Source organism: Pempheris klunzingeri, chromosome 15 (assembly GCF_042242105.1).
Source record: "Pempheris klunzingeri isolate RE-2024b chromosome 15, fPemKlu1.hap1, whole genome shotgun sequence".
NCBI classification, from domain to species: Eukaryota; Metazoa; Chordata; class Actinopteri; order Acropomatiformes; family Pempheridae; genus Pempheris; species Pempheris klunzingeri.
Window position 1 is genome coordinate 6,327,525 of NC_092026.1, and position 16,905 is coordinate 6,344,429.

The window sequence follows — 16,905 nt, forward strand, 5'->3', positions numbered from 1 at the left end:
AGTAATATAAGACACCAGCAAAGTCACATTTGAGACTACAAAACAAGTGAATACTTTACTCCACTGTTCTGTTCACTCAACAGCTAACTTGCTTTAAAAATGTTTTCTCTTGTTTTTAATGTTCTTGTCTTTACATCTCAAATGGTTGAATCGTAACTGATGTGCAAATGAGCTGGTTTGATCAGCTTATTTTTAAACTGTGTTAAGTAAATGTGTTGCGGTAAAAATAGCAACCATCTGTCTTGATGGTTGGTAACGTCCGGCCCCGGTGAAAAGTTAATGTCTCACCTCGTGGGAGACGGGAGTCCAGGTGATCTGTTTGACCTACATGTTCTGGCAGAGCTATCAGGTTAGCAGTATCTGTTGTCATCCGATCGGCTGAGTCTCTGCCCAGCAGACATAATACACCGTCCGCGATTTCACAGCAGCTCAATTTACTGAAGTCACATCTCATTCTGGGTCTGTCAGCAGCTTCCAGACTCACTAAACTGCTCTCCCTCTCCTTTGTTGTTATCTTTCACTTTCGCTTTTTACAGATTTTGTCCTGTTATTTCATACTGTCAGTGTGTTTGTCCATTGCCAGATATCCATATTGGCTGTGTGCTTATGTATGCATGCGGTGATCTCTCTATGTGCTTATACTATGAACACAATGTATGGTAACTACATGCTTTGCATAAAAGAAGATTTCAATTGTTGATTTCAAATTTGTGCTGATGGCTAGCCATTTGAGCTGCTTCCAGCCATCAGATGAGTTTGCAGAGCTCCTCCTGTCCAGCTCCATCTCTCCTCCACTCTCACTTCTCCTTCTGCCTCCACCCCTGTGTGGAGAGGAGGCTCGGCTCGTAGAGCAGATAATTTATTCTTGTTTATCTCCCAACTCTGCCCTGTACCGCAGGGATATGAGAGCTGGAAAAATGGAGAAGAGGAGGAGGGCACGAGCTGCTTTTCTTTCATGTAATGCAGAAGACAGAGGCAAATGGATGACAGCTCCAGCTAGCAGGGCCTCAGCTCACTAAACACACTCAAACACACAAAACGCACACTTGTGCCCCAGCTGAGTGTAACAAGTCAAACTTCCCTCCTCTGAGTTTCCAAAAACATGTTGTTAAAACTTCTGCATACACTGATCTGCCGCTGCAATTTGGGGGATCTTACACCTCCACCTCACACACACACACACACACACACACACACACACACAAACACACACACACACCGTCTGTCTCAGTGGAGCCTTTTAGTGCTTAACTGGATGGGTTTTTAATATTTAACCAGTAAAAGCTTTTTTCGCCATTAGGATAAAACATAATGTGTACCGTATGTGTCTGGAGAGGTGGGAATTGACTAGTAGTACATTATCTCAAATGTTGGATTTAATTTTGAGTATTGGGCCGGAACAAGTGATTATTTTCATTTTTGATTCATCTGCGTATTATTTTTTTGATTCATCTGTTTAATCGGATGTTCTGTAAAAGGATGACATGTCCCGTTTTGCCTGACCAGCTGTCCAAAACCTAAATAGTTGGAACCAGACAATGATTTTGGAATTTTTTGCATAGAAAATGACTAAAATGTTGAATTGATTATCAAAATAGTTGCCAATTCGATTAGTTGACCAACTAATCATTACTCAAATTAATATTTGCAGCTTTGTGTTTCCAGAGGGACATTTTTTAGTTTTTATTTTGCCTCTTTTTCTACATTTTGACAGCTACAGTGACAAATAATGATTTCATGTGTATATGATCATCTTATAAAAAATGAATTGTTATATATGTAACCACGTCACAATACAATAGTTTGATCAGGGAGAGAAAAAATCTATCTGTATCAGGTTGTCCATGATAACACCTTGTATGAAAAGTTGTCAAGAGTCAGTCCAAGAGTCAGTCCACCCAAATCACTTCAACAAACCACCATATTTCCTCACTTATCACGGGGGCTAATTTCACCATGCAGATAATTCTATGGCTTTATTCGCTGAAGTTTTAATGTATTCATCCATAAGACTTCTTCTGCCATTTTAATGAAATATATATGAGTCGAATTTTGTATATGCTTACATCAGCGATTAATTGAGACAAAATATATCTTTTGCATAATTTGGGTGAAATGACCCTTTAAAATTGGCATATAGTTCCATAAGTTCCAAACGCTACCAGCATTTTAATGCATAATTAATGATAATGCAGTTATAAATGAAATGCATAATAACTTTAAATTCTGAAAGGGACCGTTCTGCATAATCTTAATCATTCATTCATTTTCCCTGTAACTGAGTATTTTTACTACTTTTACTTGAGTGAAGAAACTGAGCACCTCTTCCACCACTGTGTGTGTGTGTGTGTGTGTGTGTGTGTGTGTGTGTGTGTGTGTGTGTGTGTGTGTGTGTGTGTGTGTGCATATGAAAACTCAGTGTGAGTGCAGAGCATGCTATATTTTCTTCTTCTCTATATATCTTCATACATCTCTTACAAACCAGATCCCTTTTATCAGCCGCACAGAAGATCTGATACAAAACACTGCTGTGTGTGTGTGTGTGTGTGTGTGTGTGTGTGTGTGTGTGTGTGTTCTCCTCTAAATGTGCGTGCATCATGTGCGCTTTGAGTTGTGACTTTTTCCCTCTCCTCCTGCAGCTGACTGTAATCCATGGTTTTGTGCTTCCTCCTCAGGCTCCATGTCAAAGTCAGTTTCAGATTTTCAGATGAGATGAATGTGACAGAGCAGCCTGAAAGAGGAAAAAAAAAAACAGTGCTGGTAATTCAAAAGTTAGTGAAAAAAAAGAAAAACATTTTAAAAAGCAGTAAGAATAGCATCCGGTGAGACAAAAGAAACAAAAGACTACCTGACGAGCGCTGTGTGTAATTATAGCGCATTTAGGGAGACACTGTTTACCACCACGGTGGGATCAGGGTAGGAGGATAAAGATTGTGAAAGTAAAAGAAACAAGTTGAGGAGTTAAAGAGCATCGTCGGGTTGTTGCCATGGGGTAAAGCTGTGTAGCTGCTGCCAGTTGACTGCCAAGATAGAAACAGGCTTTCTTCATGGCAGCAGTGAGTCGCTCTAGGAGAGCAATCAGGAGTCTGTATTGAGTTATACAACACAAGGCCCTTCAAGTGTCATCTGAGTTTATAGAAAGCCATTTTGAGACTTGTTTTTGACTTCCAAACTTTTTGGAAGGAATTTCAGATTTTTGGGTGTGTTGCTGTTTCTGTTTTTTAGGAGGGAAAGGAAAATATGAGGTTCTGTTTAAAGAAAAAAAAACTAAGGCTACTGGTATATGAGAGCAAGACCCATTCAAATGGCGCCTAACAGATGACAAAGCTGACTTTATGAGATATTCAAGCAATAGAAGAGAGGTTACCCTGCTGTCTGAATATAACAGACCAACAAATATCTCCAAATAAAAAGCAAGGCGGACAGCAGACAGGGTCATTTTCTACAAACACGACGAAATGTCTTCATTCCTTTCTCTCTCTCCGTCCCTTTCTGTCCTGCAGGAGCGTTGCAGATCGAGAACAGCGAGGAAACGGACCAAGGGAAGTACGAGTGTGTGGCCACCAACTCTCAAGGCGTGCGCTACTCCTCCCCTGCCAACCTCTACGTGCGAGGTAGGACCTGAACGCAGAACACACGCACACGAGCACACGCGCGCAAAGACAAACACGCAGAAATCACTACAGTTAAGGTGCTCTTGGTATAAATAGAGTTATCTTTCACAACTGTTTTCTTATATAAGTATTACTAACCCATCCATTGTCTACAATATATGTTGATCCTGTTGTTTGGTATTTCTCACAACCACCCTTAACAAGTCCACCTTAAACCTTGGTGCGAGTCCCTACAGTAGAATCAATTTGAACATAAAGCCGGGAACGCGCCTTGGTTTAACTGCATGGAAACATCACTGATCTGTCTACTAAAATGGTTTCTGTACAAGAGGCGAATTAAGCAAAAAATGCACAAAAGATTTGATTGAAGATTTGAATGAAATATTATAGTTTATTCTTAAATGTGTTTACTGGCATCATTTCTTTACCCACATGATCCCTGTTTAACTGATTCTAGCCTCTGGACTGTGGGTGCCAGTCTGTCATCGGCTTATGGCTCAAAGACCACGACCAATGTTCAGATTTACAAGTTCTAGTTTTCTATGTTAAGTGGAATATCGGAGAAGTGTGTATGTGACGTGCGAGTGCTGGTGCGGGTGTTGGTCGAGTGTGTGTGCAGTATGTGTGTGATGCAGTGGAGCGAGTGGCTTTGCGCTGGCCGTTTTTATTCTCTCTGTGTTTCCCCGTTCTCTCTCTCCCCCCTCACGTCATTGTGTTCTGCATCAACACCCCTTCCATCCCTCAGAGCTTCGAGAAGGTTGGTGTGCTCTTTCTTTTCTTTTGTTACTCCTTTGTTTCAGAAAGCTTCACTTATTGAAACAGAGAGAAACAAAAAAGAAAAAAAAAACATTTAAAGGACACCGCAGTAGATTTGGAGTGAAATGATATTGTCTCCAAAAGAAGTAGAGTTGATTTCTCTAAAGCTGCTACGATGATGAAGTGGTCTGCCTACGCAGCAGAGTGCATTGACTGCATTGTGAGGCCTTGTGTGCAGAACCCTTGGTATTGCCTTCACTCCCCGATCAATGTTTTCTGCATGGTATGATCTTGTTGTCATGGAGACCCAAGAATTGGAAGATTAAAAAAGAGGCGATGTTTGCATGGAAGGAGTGAGAGAGAAAGAGAAAGGAGCACCGCTTGCATGTCTGTTGACTGACGGACTGACACAAGAGCATGGCACAGTGTGTGTTCACGCCTATTGATATGCTCGGATTGTGATATTATTGAACTTGCTGTCTTGCCATGCCTTGTCATGATTTTTTTTTTTCTTCCTCTTTATGTTTCCCTTTTGGATCATCATGTGTGACGTTGTGTCTCAGTTCCCATGTCACTTGTTGCATTGAGTAGGATTGTTGCACTTCTTGCAGTCATGCTTGCACATGCCCTTCTGTTTTTAGTTATATGTGTTGTGCAGGTTTGTAGCAGAAGCATTTATTTATAGCAGTTATTTTGCCGGATTCATGACATGAACTCAAGATGGTGAGAGAACCATCACGTCGCCAGTGTTGGAACGCCACGAAATATATTACTCAAGTAGTGTACTTAAGCACAAATGTGAGGTATTTGTACTTTACTTTTTGATATATACTTCCACTACACTACAATTGAGAGGGAACTATTGTTTTTCTACTCCACTACATTTGTTTAGCAGCTCTAAATACCAGTTATGTTACAAATTAAGATTTTACATGCAGAGTAACGAATGACACAGTATGATGAAATATTACAGATACAGAAACTACTCAACAGTATATAAGATCCACCACGACAGATTACAACAGTAAAATGATAAAACATACACATGAATGTATGCAGCACTAATTATGTGCTGTAACACGCACTGGGGCATTTTTTCTTCCTTTAGTGCCTTTACTTTTGATGCTTTACAGCGATGCCATGTAACTCTTTCTTTCTCTTACAAATGTTAAGTTTCATTAATAAGAAATAAAATCCACCCTTGGTCGTTTTAATATTCTCAGGCGTTTTACTGCTACAGCCGTATTCGTTCTGACAAACACTAACATAACTGAGTCAGTTCACTCATTTTATGCCTCTTATCTACTTGTGCTGCTGTTTAACTATATTTTAGCGTTTCATTTTAGCCCATAAATGCAGCTTGTGACCACATTTTGGCAAAACTACACATAAATTACATTGTCAGTTTATAACTTTTCTTGATAATTGAGTATTTTTACATTATGGTATTTACTTAAGTAAAGGGTCTAACAATAACGATCAGTACATTTACAGGTATAGCAAGATGCCAACTTTAGCCTGCATCTGTTTACTCCTGGCTGTTGCTATCTTCGCCAAACACTCAGATACGCCTCTATTGACTGACATTTGAAATTAATCATATCCATTCACATTTTTAGATATCGAGGGGGATATTAATGGCTCCCTCTTACTACAGTGGTTAATGAAAGTCGTGTCCTTGAGACAGACTGGATGGTGCTGCGTAAATGTCAGCTCAGTGACTGGACTGAACGGGTGTGCAGCGGTAATCCTTAAGGCTGTGCCAAGGTCCCCCCCAGCCTGTAGCCTCCAGCCTCCCTGCAGAGGACGGGACTAATGATAGCGCCGCTAATAAAGATTGAAGCTCCTGGCTCTCACAAACTGTATAGAAAATGGAGGGGAATCATGCGGCCCGGCTCGATTAACTTTAAGCTAGAGGCTCTGTGAGCATGTGAAGGATTATCCCTTGTTATGAGCTGGCTCTATTGTAAAGTACTCGGCAACGTCTCTGCAGTGGATTCTTTGGTCTTTTGTCTCCCGTCCTGAATGATATATTTTTCAAGAAACCCTTCATATTGCTGAGTTCATGTTTCAGATCACTAAACAATCATCTTAAGTCTTTACCTTCATTCTGTTGCTGCTCATATTACCAAACTAATCCATACGCTTAATTAATTGTCCTTTTAAGTTTTTAAGCTTTTTTGCCATATTGATGGGTATAAAATAACTGACTGAATGAAAATGATAGTCTTGTGTCATGCTGCATTGCACCTGCTGTGTCTTGTCTTGTGCATGGAGCTGTCATGGATGCAGTCTGTCTGTCCGTCTGTCTGTCTCTCTCCAGCATGCACAGATGAGGAGATGCCTGCCTAATCATGTCTGTTTTCTAACAGATCTACCTGTTTTTGTCTCTTTGTCTCTTTCGTGTCTTCGACTTCTGTATCCAATTCTGGGTATCTTCCAGCTTCTTTTTTTCTCTACAAGTATTCCAAATGCTTTGCAAATTACTATGTCATCTATGAAATAATAGTGACGTCACGGCATCTTTTTTTATTTTTTTTTATTTGTTGGAGTCATGCAAAAATGTTAACTTCTATCCAATTGTCTCTAGATTCTTTGAGTAGGGGGATGTGGCGCATGAAGATTCCAAGTAATGATGTTTCACATTAAGGAGTGGAGGTTGTGGAGCACATTTACCCATATTTATTTATTTATTTATTGTTCCTATTTCATATAATATCTATATTAGAATTATTGCTAGATTTCCAAGTCATCTAAAGCAAACATAGACATAGGTTTTACAGTAACTTTAAGTATCTTTTTTTTTTTTTAGTCTTTTTGAATAGAACATTTGTTGCTTCTCACATTCATGTTTTATTATACATATGAGCTTTCTAGTGTTGAGTTGAGTTTTTCGACAATGTTTCTGCTCTCTGTCTGCCTTCCCTTTCATTCTCTCCTTCCATGCAGAGATGTTTGTCCGTTACTCTCTCTGTCTCTTTCTGTTTCCTGTGTTGTGACCCTTGGGTATCCTCTTTTTCTCTGTTCCCTCAACATCCGATCTCTACTAGTCTTTCTTTTTCTTACTTTTGAAGCACCTACTTTCTGAATGGGCCTGACTCTGGTATATAGCCGTGTTTTTAAATAGATCCATGTGTTTTCTTCTTCCTCGCTCCTCTTTTCTTCCCCCTTTTCCCCCCTTCCCCTAAAAACCCTCTTCTAATCCTCTCTTTATCTCCACTTCCCTGTCTTTTCCCCTCCTTTCCCTCCCCCTTTTTTCTCTTCTTCTTCTGCATTCTGTCTGCACCCTGATGTGTAGGAGCGACAGACACATGTACATAAGTTTATTAACTTATAAACATGCACATACTACCTCACATATCTCTCTTTTTGCTCGCACTCGCTCTTTCCCGTTCTGCCTCTTTCATGCTGTCTTGGTGTTCTTTACTTAATGTGTCCGATGATCACTCTGTAATTGCCACAACACCTTATCAGTACCCTTGATCCACTCCTGTCCACATTTCCAATTCATTTGACTACACACTGTATCAGTTATGAATCCTATGTATTGTACAGTATCTTGTTGTACAATGTGGCTGTCCTTTGCTACATTGCCTGTCATTGTCTGGAAGAGAAGCAGAGCTGCCTCTCTCTCTCTCTCTCTCTCTCTCTCTCTCTCTCTCTCTCTGTCTCTCGCTCTTTGTCTCTATCTTTCTCTAACACTTATTCTGTCCCTCTGCCTGTCTCTCCAGTGTCTCTGCTCTCGCCTTGCTTCTCTCTGTCTCCTTCTTCAGCCTTCAGTTCTTCGTTCTCTTCTTTGTGTTCCTCCACCATTTTTTTCCCTCTTGAGTCGCCCAGGCATGCAAGTGACCTATGAGTTCAGTCTCTTGATGCATCTCTCCCTAATATATAGTCAACCAAGCTCTGACAGATGCAGTATTGGATATAACTTGCCACTTTACTTGTTCTTCTCATGGGGACACAAATAGCAGGCAGGGCCTATTGATCGGCCCACATGATGCACACACTCTCTCTAAAAAGAGATCTAATGCAGAAGCACCTCAAGGTACAGAAATCTCAATGAAGTAAAGTTTCTCACTGAAGTTTCTGGTAAAGTTGAACATGTTTAGTCATCGTTTAGAGTGGGGAATATAATAATGATACAATTATGGTCATAAATCTACATCACAAAGTCTTATTTTTCTGCTTAAATGAATGATAACCAACTAGAAACTTGTTTTTAAGAAGAGAAACTGACTATAGGTGTCATGTCCTGGTTGAAATGATACTCAAGAGTTTGTCACTATATTATTTTGAGTAGGCAGCTCACTGTGATTGGTTGAGCTCAACACAAGATGTGTGTCTTTCTGTTGGAATCATCAGTACCATAAAGTAATTGGGACTAAACTTGAAATATCCCTTTGTAATTTTCTGTAAAAACCCTGAAGTTCATTCTCCCCCTTCCTGTTACCTTTCCTCTCTTTCTCTCTCTCTCTCTCTCTCTCTCTCTCTCTCTCTCTTTCTTTCTTTTCTATCTTTCTTGCTCTCGCTTTTCCTCTCAATCTTTATCTCTCGCTTCCTGCCTCGCTCTTCCTCTCTCTCTCTTTCTCTCTGAATCTCTCTCCCTCACTCCCTCCCCCTTACTCCCTCCCCCGTCCTTCTTTTTCTCCACCTTTCTTCTCCTCACTCCCTTCCCCACTTTTCTCCTCCCCCTCCTTACCCCTAAACCCCCCTTCCTCTCTACCCCGACTCTCCTCCTTTCCCAGTGCGTCGTGTGCCCCCTCGTTTCTCCATCCTACCCTCCAACCATGAGATCATGCCGGGAGGGAGCGTCAATATCACCTGTGTGGCCGTGGGTTCGCCCATGCCCTACGTCAAGTGGATGCTGGGCAGCGAGGACCTGACCCCCGAGGATGAAATGCCGATCGGACGGAACGTGCTGGAACTCAACGGTGTCCGGGAGTCTGCAAACTACACCTGTGTGGCCATGAGCAGCCTGGGTATCATTGAGGCCACCGCTCAGGTCTTAGTAAAGAGTAAGAGACACTGTAATAGAGTGATTCATCATTCTGGCTCTTAGAGGGAATAAAGGGTGTGCCTCATTTGCTGCTTTATTGAAGGATAGATCCAGTTTAATTGGGTTTCCTGTGCATTTCCAAATGTGTGGAACTGGATACTCTAAATTTCCAAAATGGTAACGTTGCATTCGACTTCTCTCAAGCAAATTAGCTCCATACTTTAAGGAAAAAAATTATACATGTTATGTATTATTAAAACACCCTCATCATTACTTCATCATTGATAAATGGTTGTGTGGGAGGCCTTTTAATATAACATGTCCCTTATTGTAAGTTGCTTTGAACAAAAACATTTACCAAATGAATTTACTGTAATGTAAATAGTGTTTTCTCACAGTTCTAATTTGATTAGATTTACTAAAACAATGCAAATAAACCAATGAATAGTTTATAGAAAATAATAGAATTCTCTTTTTATCCCATCTCTCTAATCTCCAGCTTTGCCGAAGCCTCCTGGTACGCCCATAGTCACAGAGACCACCGCCACCAGTGTGACCATCACCTGGGACTCCGGGAACCCAGACCCTGTCTCCTACTACATCATCCAGTACCGCGCCAAAGGGCCGGACAGCAAGTACGAGACAGTGGACAGCATCACCACCACCCGCTACAGCATCGGGGGACTCTACCCCAACACAGAGTATGAAATCAGAGTGTCGGCCTTCAATAGCATCGGCCAGGGGCCCCCCTCCACTCGCGTGGAGGCCCGCACTGGAGAGCAGGCCCCGGCCAGCCCTCCCAGAAACGTCCAGGCCCACATTATCTCCCAGAACACGGTGATGGTCCGCTGGGAAGAGCCGGAGGAACCCAACGGACAGGTGGGATGAAACGGCTTTGTTATCTGTCATCGGTAGTAGAAAACATACGTTTGAATTATCTTTCATCTGTTTGTTGGTATTATCTTCTAAATTGTTCTAAATATTACATTGTCCTAAATATGCTGGTAAACGTCTGCAGCACAACATAAAAGCCCATCTGTTCTGTATAACAAAAAGAGTCCATTCAGTGTGACAACCATTTAGTCAAAACTAAAACATATAAAAACTCTTTCATACCCTCTGCCGTCTCTCCGCGTAAATCTGTGAAGAAACAGGTCGCATTCAGTGCACGTACCCATTGATTTCTCAAATTGTAATATTTTTACTCATAAATTAAATTCACTTTTTAGTCATTGTTTTAAGTTATGTGTTCTCGCACTTAGATGTGATTGTGTACTTTGTGATTTTATCTCTTTTATCTTATTTCTGTTTCTGTTTCTGCTGCCCTTTTGGGGAGCAGTGAAAGAAGTGAAAGAGACGGATCAATCAAAAGTAGCATTAGATTGCATTTACCCTCGCTTACTCTGGACTGACAACATCTCAAAATCCCACAAAGACCCACACTGGGTTGAAACGATAAAGCCTTAATGAATTCACCTTTGGGAGCTTTATTTCAGTGTATACGTTCATGTCCTTTGCAGGGATCTTGCCAGAGATCTCCCTCCTGTAACTCCCTTGCTACTTTACCCACCCTCAAATGAAAGAAAAGGTAATTGGACTGTCCGCTCTGAGCTAAGAGCACTCCCTCTTGAGGCCTATTTCCTTTTCTAGCCTACCTACCTCAAACGGCAGGTTGATAAAAGTGCAAGAGTGAATTGAGTGCATATGAGGATTTTAGATATTAAAAAGTAATAACATGAGAGGTGATAGAGGTGGGGGGTTAGGGCAATGGTACGACGGCAGGATTACATATATTCTGAGCTGCCCATAAACAAATCCCATAGGAGGAGGTATGGAGATTGTAATTTAAGCACTACAATATGAGGACATTTACAGCTTGTATTTGAACTGGTTCACTCAACCTTAGTGTGAGATTTCAGGGTCAACTGCAGAACAGCCCCAGAGACACGAGGACATCACCTTGTGACAGTGACCTCTAACAAACCCTGAACCAGCAAATCCGCAGGACCATCTGGACTAAAGAGAAAAAGCATTCATAGCTGATCTATGCTGACCTTCTGCTTTGTGTTGAAAGATGGTATTATGGATTACCATGGAATTTGGTGGAAGACTACCTAATACAGCCCGGTCAATGATGACCTTAAAATCCAGTCGTTCTGCACAGTACTCTCTATCAAGCGGCCTCTCTCTCTCTCTCTGTGCTCCCCTGTTGTAGGTGAAAGGCTATCGTGTGTACTACACCATGGACCCGTCCCGGCCAATGAATGAGTGGCAGATCCACAACGTCCAGGACAGTGTGATCACCACCATTCAGAACCTGGTGACCTCGGAGACCTACACCATCCAGGTCCTAGCCTTCACCTCAGTAGGGGATGGACCCTTCTCAGACCCAGTCCATGTTAAAGTCATGCCTGGAGGTGAGTGTGTGTGTGTGTGTGACCGTGAATGTGTGTGTGCATAAACATAATCACTGGTAGACGTATGTGCAAGTGAATACATTTATCATGCATGCTGGTGCATAGATAGCAACTAAGCAGTGGTCTTTATTTATTCATGTGCAGGAGTAGGGTAGTGGCTGTTTTTCAGTACCCAAATGAGTCATTTTTTTTTGTGTGTGTGTGCACGTATACAAAGTGTTAAGTAGCTTATTCCAGTGACTGATGTAAAGTTTGTGAGGCAATCCACTGTGAAATACTTTGCAAATAAGCTTGACCTGTCAGAAAATGAGTTCTTCAAAATGAATAAATTCCACCTGCTGGGACAGAACTGCGGAGTCTTATGAAAAGGAAACAGGGATTAAGAGCCAAAAATGTCCCTCGTACCTCGATGCTGTTCGTGACACTGCGACAGCTGCTGTCGCGGGTTTTATGTGATGGGAGGGACTAAAAGATGATTTCTCTGATGGTATTACTGGTTTAAATTCTTCTTTTGCTTGAGCTACTGCTATGCCATGAGATGTCCTGAAAAGTCTACCATTTCCCAGAACATAAAAGGAGTAAGATTTATATAAAAACTGCACAAAAATGCGATGGTTTGGTGTATTTATGGGTTGGTGGGTATAAATCATAACACTACGTTAGGTTAAATGGATTAAAATTTCTCTGTTAAATTGATTATTCTGACTTCATAAGCCACAATTAAAGCCAAAAGTAGAAAAGAACATTCCTTGGTAATAAAATTACTTATAATGGAAGACTCAAAAACAAAACTCCTCTTCATCAGGAAGATACTTTTAATAATAAATAAAAATACACTTCAGTTATAGAGCACTTTCCTAAACATGGTTACAAAGTGCATATAATAAATGTAACAAAATAAGGCAGAAAGAAACAATAAAATTCAGTATAACAGAGTGAAAACAGACAAATTAGGAAAAACACCTTCTAGTAAAAGTGAGTTTTAAGTCATTACAAAACAAAAATACACGTTACTATATGTATATTTCAGTATTGATAAGATCTGACTGACTCTTTTTTGTCCTGTCCCCTTCAGTCCCTGGCCAACCGGGAAAGTTCAAAGTGGGTAGGGTGACGGACACCAGCATTGAGCTGACCTGGGAACCCGCTTACACCAAGGAGGGCATTGTCAACTACGAACTGCTCTACAAACCAGTCAAGTTTGGCAGTTTGGTAAGACCTTTTATTCTCCTTTTTATAAATCTGTCTGCTGAGTGGATTTGCTTACAAGACGGAGGGATGAGAGGAAAGATAAAAGAAGAAGTTTAAAAGCTTAACCCCAGCGTCCAGCTCCACTGTGTCTGCTGGTGTCTCACCAACTCTCCTTTATTTTATTCTTTTTTTCACTCCCCTCATTCCACCTCTCGTCCTGTCCTCTTCCCCTCTTTCTTCTCTCCCATAGGAGAAGCTGACCTTCGGGCCGAGGAATTCTTACACAGTGGAGGGTCTTAAAGCAAACACAGAGTACTCCTTCTCCCTGGCCGCCATCTCAAACAAAGGCATCGGAGCTTTCACCAACGAACTGGTGCAGAGGACGTCACAAGCCAGTACGTCTCAATTTGACTGGGTTCACTGTACCTGCAGGCACAGGCACACACACACACACACACACACAAATGCCACACATTTGAATTATATCATGTTTCAGTATTGTACACATATCTCATGCAAATATTTTGTCCTCTGCACACACACACAGCCTGTAGTACATTGTCTTCAGCTCCTGACCCGGTAAATCCTGGGAGCCATTTTCACATCTCTCCATCTATCTCGTTTATCAACCCATCTGTCCTACACCCCCTCCCATCCATCCATCTATGTTTGACTGTGCCTTTCTTCCTCCGCTCAGCCTCCCGCTTTCTTACGCAGCCAAAACATCATGACAGATGGAGATGGAGCACCGATTTAATGTTTCACTCTTCCTTTTCTTCACCCTCCTTTCACTTTTTCCACTCTATCAGTGTCTAATGTCTTTGAAAGGGCGAAACTGTCTGCCACTTATTGGCTAGCAGCCAGAGGTGAGGAGCATTAAAGGATGGTGGTTGGCCTGCTATGTTGACAGGTAAGTGCCAGCCAGTCCGTATTTTATACACAAGGCACTTGGATTCTCTTCCTTGTCTCCTTTTCTCTCTGCACAATCACTGATAGCTGATAAAAGTCGAGTTCCCCTGTTTTGCTCTGACATATCAAGTCATTTCATATCTGCTCTCAAGACAAACAAGAAAAAGAAAATGCAGAGATAACAGAGAAAATGGTGCAAGGAATAGAATTAATAAAGTAGTCGTGGTCGAGAAAAGAGCCCCCGAGTCCTGCAGTTCACGGCGCTGTATCACCTCAGAGGTAAGTTTTTGTGATTTACAATCACTCTACACACACAAAGATTCATGCTGTTTAACCACAATCGGATCATTTTAGAACTGACTTAAAAAAAACACTTTTACATTTCGCTCTTTACCTCCGAAGAGAAAGAGAGACCAAGGTGGTGGTAGGTGGTGGTGGGTGGGGGGGTTCAGGAAAGGGAAGGTGCCAGATAAGCAGACTATTTCATGCAGCAGAATTCATTTCCCAGGGAGGTTATGTGCGCTTTGTTATCGCCAAGCTTTGGTGCACATCTAGATTGTCCCCCGAGGCCAACAGAACAGTGGCTGTACGGCTGAGTGGATAGATACTTGAACCTGTCAGCTATGACTATTACACTCCCACACATACACACATGCTATACACTCCCGAGTTCACGCATAAGCCCAGACGCCTCAGCCATGCTTGCCATTGTGTTTCCTCTTTAAGGAGCATTATATAGGCTGAGTGACACCAACAGTTCAGAAATGTGTGGTGATTTACGTGTGAGATGTTTGGTTTTTTGTTCTCATGTTAGTTACAGTATATATCTCAGCATTCAATTCGTGTCTGCAACTCATCATTCTAGCCTGACTTTCAATATCCGTCTGAGTGCCTTTCTCTCCCGAGCTCCCTGTTTTTTTTTTAAACCTTGCTTCCTAAATCCTTTCTGCGCTGTGTAAGATCTGTTTTAGTTTGTTTGTTTCTTCTCTCTGTGAAACCCAAGACCTTCCCCTAGTCAGCAGTTGAAAGTCTCAGACCACTTTATTATCCTGTGGACTCAAGGATTATGCCACCATCGGGGCTGGTGCTGTGAAATGTGCATATTTGTCTGTGCTCCTTTTTGTACTGAGCTCTGCAGCCATGATTTGGAAAGAAATACTTTTATCTGTTTTTCATTCATAAATCCGGACCCTTTTATGCCATTAGCTGTGGCCAGAGGATAAGAATAATCATTCAGTATCGGATGTGCATTCTCTTTGGATATAATTAAGTTGTCCACTCAGGGTCAATACACTCGTCTCTGGTTTATTTAATTAGGCTCCAGGCCTAACATTAGGCTTTTGCATTATGTGGTCATGCCCCTTTTTTTTGCCTGCGTCATGTTAGTCCTGGTGTTATCTCTTTCACTTCAGTTTACCTTAGTCTCTTATTGTTTCCTTTCTTATCCTTATTTCCTATCCTTTTGCATGTATGCCCCCCCTCTCTTGCTTTTTCAACCCTATTCTCTCGGGTCTCTCCTAAACTCTTTGCCAATTGCCCTCCTTGCCCCTTGTCCAATCAGAGCCCTCAGCTGCACCCGAGGGTGTGTCCTGCGAGAGTGCCAGCTCCACCTCGCTGAGAGTAAGTTGGAGACCGCCTCCAATGGAGGGCCAGAATGGCGAGTTGGCAGGTTATGAGCTGAGATACCAGAGAGTTTCTGGGGCAGGAGGCGGAGGTCAGGGCCAGGAGGTGAAGGGGCCTCCTATCCCGGCCCAGCAGGGGCAGACAGTCTTAGAGGGGCTGGAGAAATGGAGCTGGTACAACATCACGGTGGCAGCCTACACTGCAGAGGGGACAGGACCCAGCAGCCTGCCTGTGCTTTGCAGAACTGATGAGGACGGTAAGAGTGAGAGCTGTAGATCACACCGAAACAGTATTGATTGTTTAGTGGATTATTTACTGGCTAGACTGTTGGTCACTTAATTAATTCTGCATTTGTGTGTGTGTGTGTGTGTGTGCGTGTTCAGTTCCTGGTGCAGCCCCTCGTCAGGTGGACGTCCAGCCGCTCAACTCCTCAGCACTTCGGGTAACCTGGCGGTCGGTGTTGCCACGGCTACGGCAAGGCCAGGTCCGTGGCTACCAGGTGCATTTCAACCGTGCAGAGAGCGGTGAATCACGAAACCTTCCTCGGATCAAAGACCTCTTACTGGATGAATCTCAGGTAACATCATTGCTGAATATTTAAATGATTAAATGATGTTCATTTATTTTATCATTAAACATCGTCTCTCTCTCTCTCTGTCTCTCTCCTTTCGTCCTTTGACTCACTCTCATCTGTCTCGGCTGCCTGTGGGGCGTGTCTTGGCTGTGGGATAAGATGGAGGAGGATGACTCGACTCAATATGTGAGTGCAGACTACCCATCCTCTTCTCATTATAAATGAACTCACTATTAATACGTACAGCACAATGCATTCAATGCATAGCATGGGGGCAGTTATAAAATCAAGTTTAGCCATCACAGATTTCTGTAACTATTTGATCATTTCTTCCTGATGCATAACTGTAAAGAAAAGGAATGACACGGTCTGTGTCTCATATTTAAAGGAATGAGTTAGCAGTATTTGATGGCGCTTTTATGTGTTTTCCTCCACAGGAGCTGATTTTGGGAGGTCTGAAAGCAGAGACTTTATACTCTGTCTCAGTGGCAGCGTACACCACCAAAGGGGATGGAGCGCACAGCAAAGCCAAGCTGGTGCAGACCCTGGGGATTGGTAAGCATATGCCAAGCATACAGTTCAGTGCACTGGATTTAGTAACATACTCAAGAATTGATCCTACAGTAAGCTGCACCAGGAGCAGGCAGTAAATAAACAGCCAAATCAATTCTAATTCTTGTGTAAGATTTACATGATATGTGCTTTTATATACGTATTACGATTGATTTTCTGCTGCCCACACTGTCATTTGCAGTGCCCGGCCCCCCCTCCCTATGGCTGCGTCCAGGAGCAGGTCCTTCAGTGGTGGTGCGTTGGGCTCCTCCG

At 42.3% G+C, this 16,905-nt stretch overlaps 1 protein-coding gene across 1 annotated transcript in view; it reads left to right on the top strand.

Annotated features, from left to right (window-relative positions):
* The window catches only part of LOC139213776 (receptor-type tyrosine-protein phosphatase S-like), a 46,848-nt gene that overhangs the window by 16,026 nt on the left and 13,917 nt on the right, over positions 1-16,905 (top strand). The window contains exons 5-11 of the mRNA XM_070844409.1: positions 3,504-3,614; positions 7,669-7,683; positions 9,116-9,385; positions 9,866-10,245; positions 11,582-11,783; positions 12,859-12,995; positions 13,225-13,369. Coding sequence (XP_070700510.1) covers positions 3,504-3,614; positions 7,669-7,683; positions 9,116-9,385; positions 9,866-10,245; positions 11,582-11,783; positions 12,859-12,995; positions 13,225-13,369 — 1,260 coding nt within the window. The remainder of the gene's footprint in view (positions 1-3,503; positions 3,615-7,668; positions 7,684-9,115; positions 9,386-9,865; positions 10,246-11,581; positions 11,784-12,858; positions 12,996-13,224; positions 13,370-16,905) is intronic.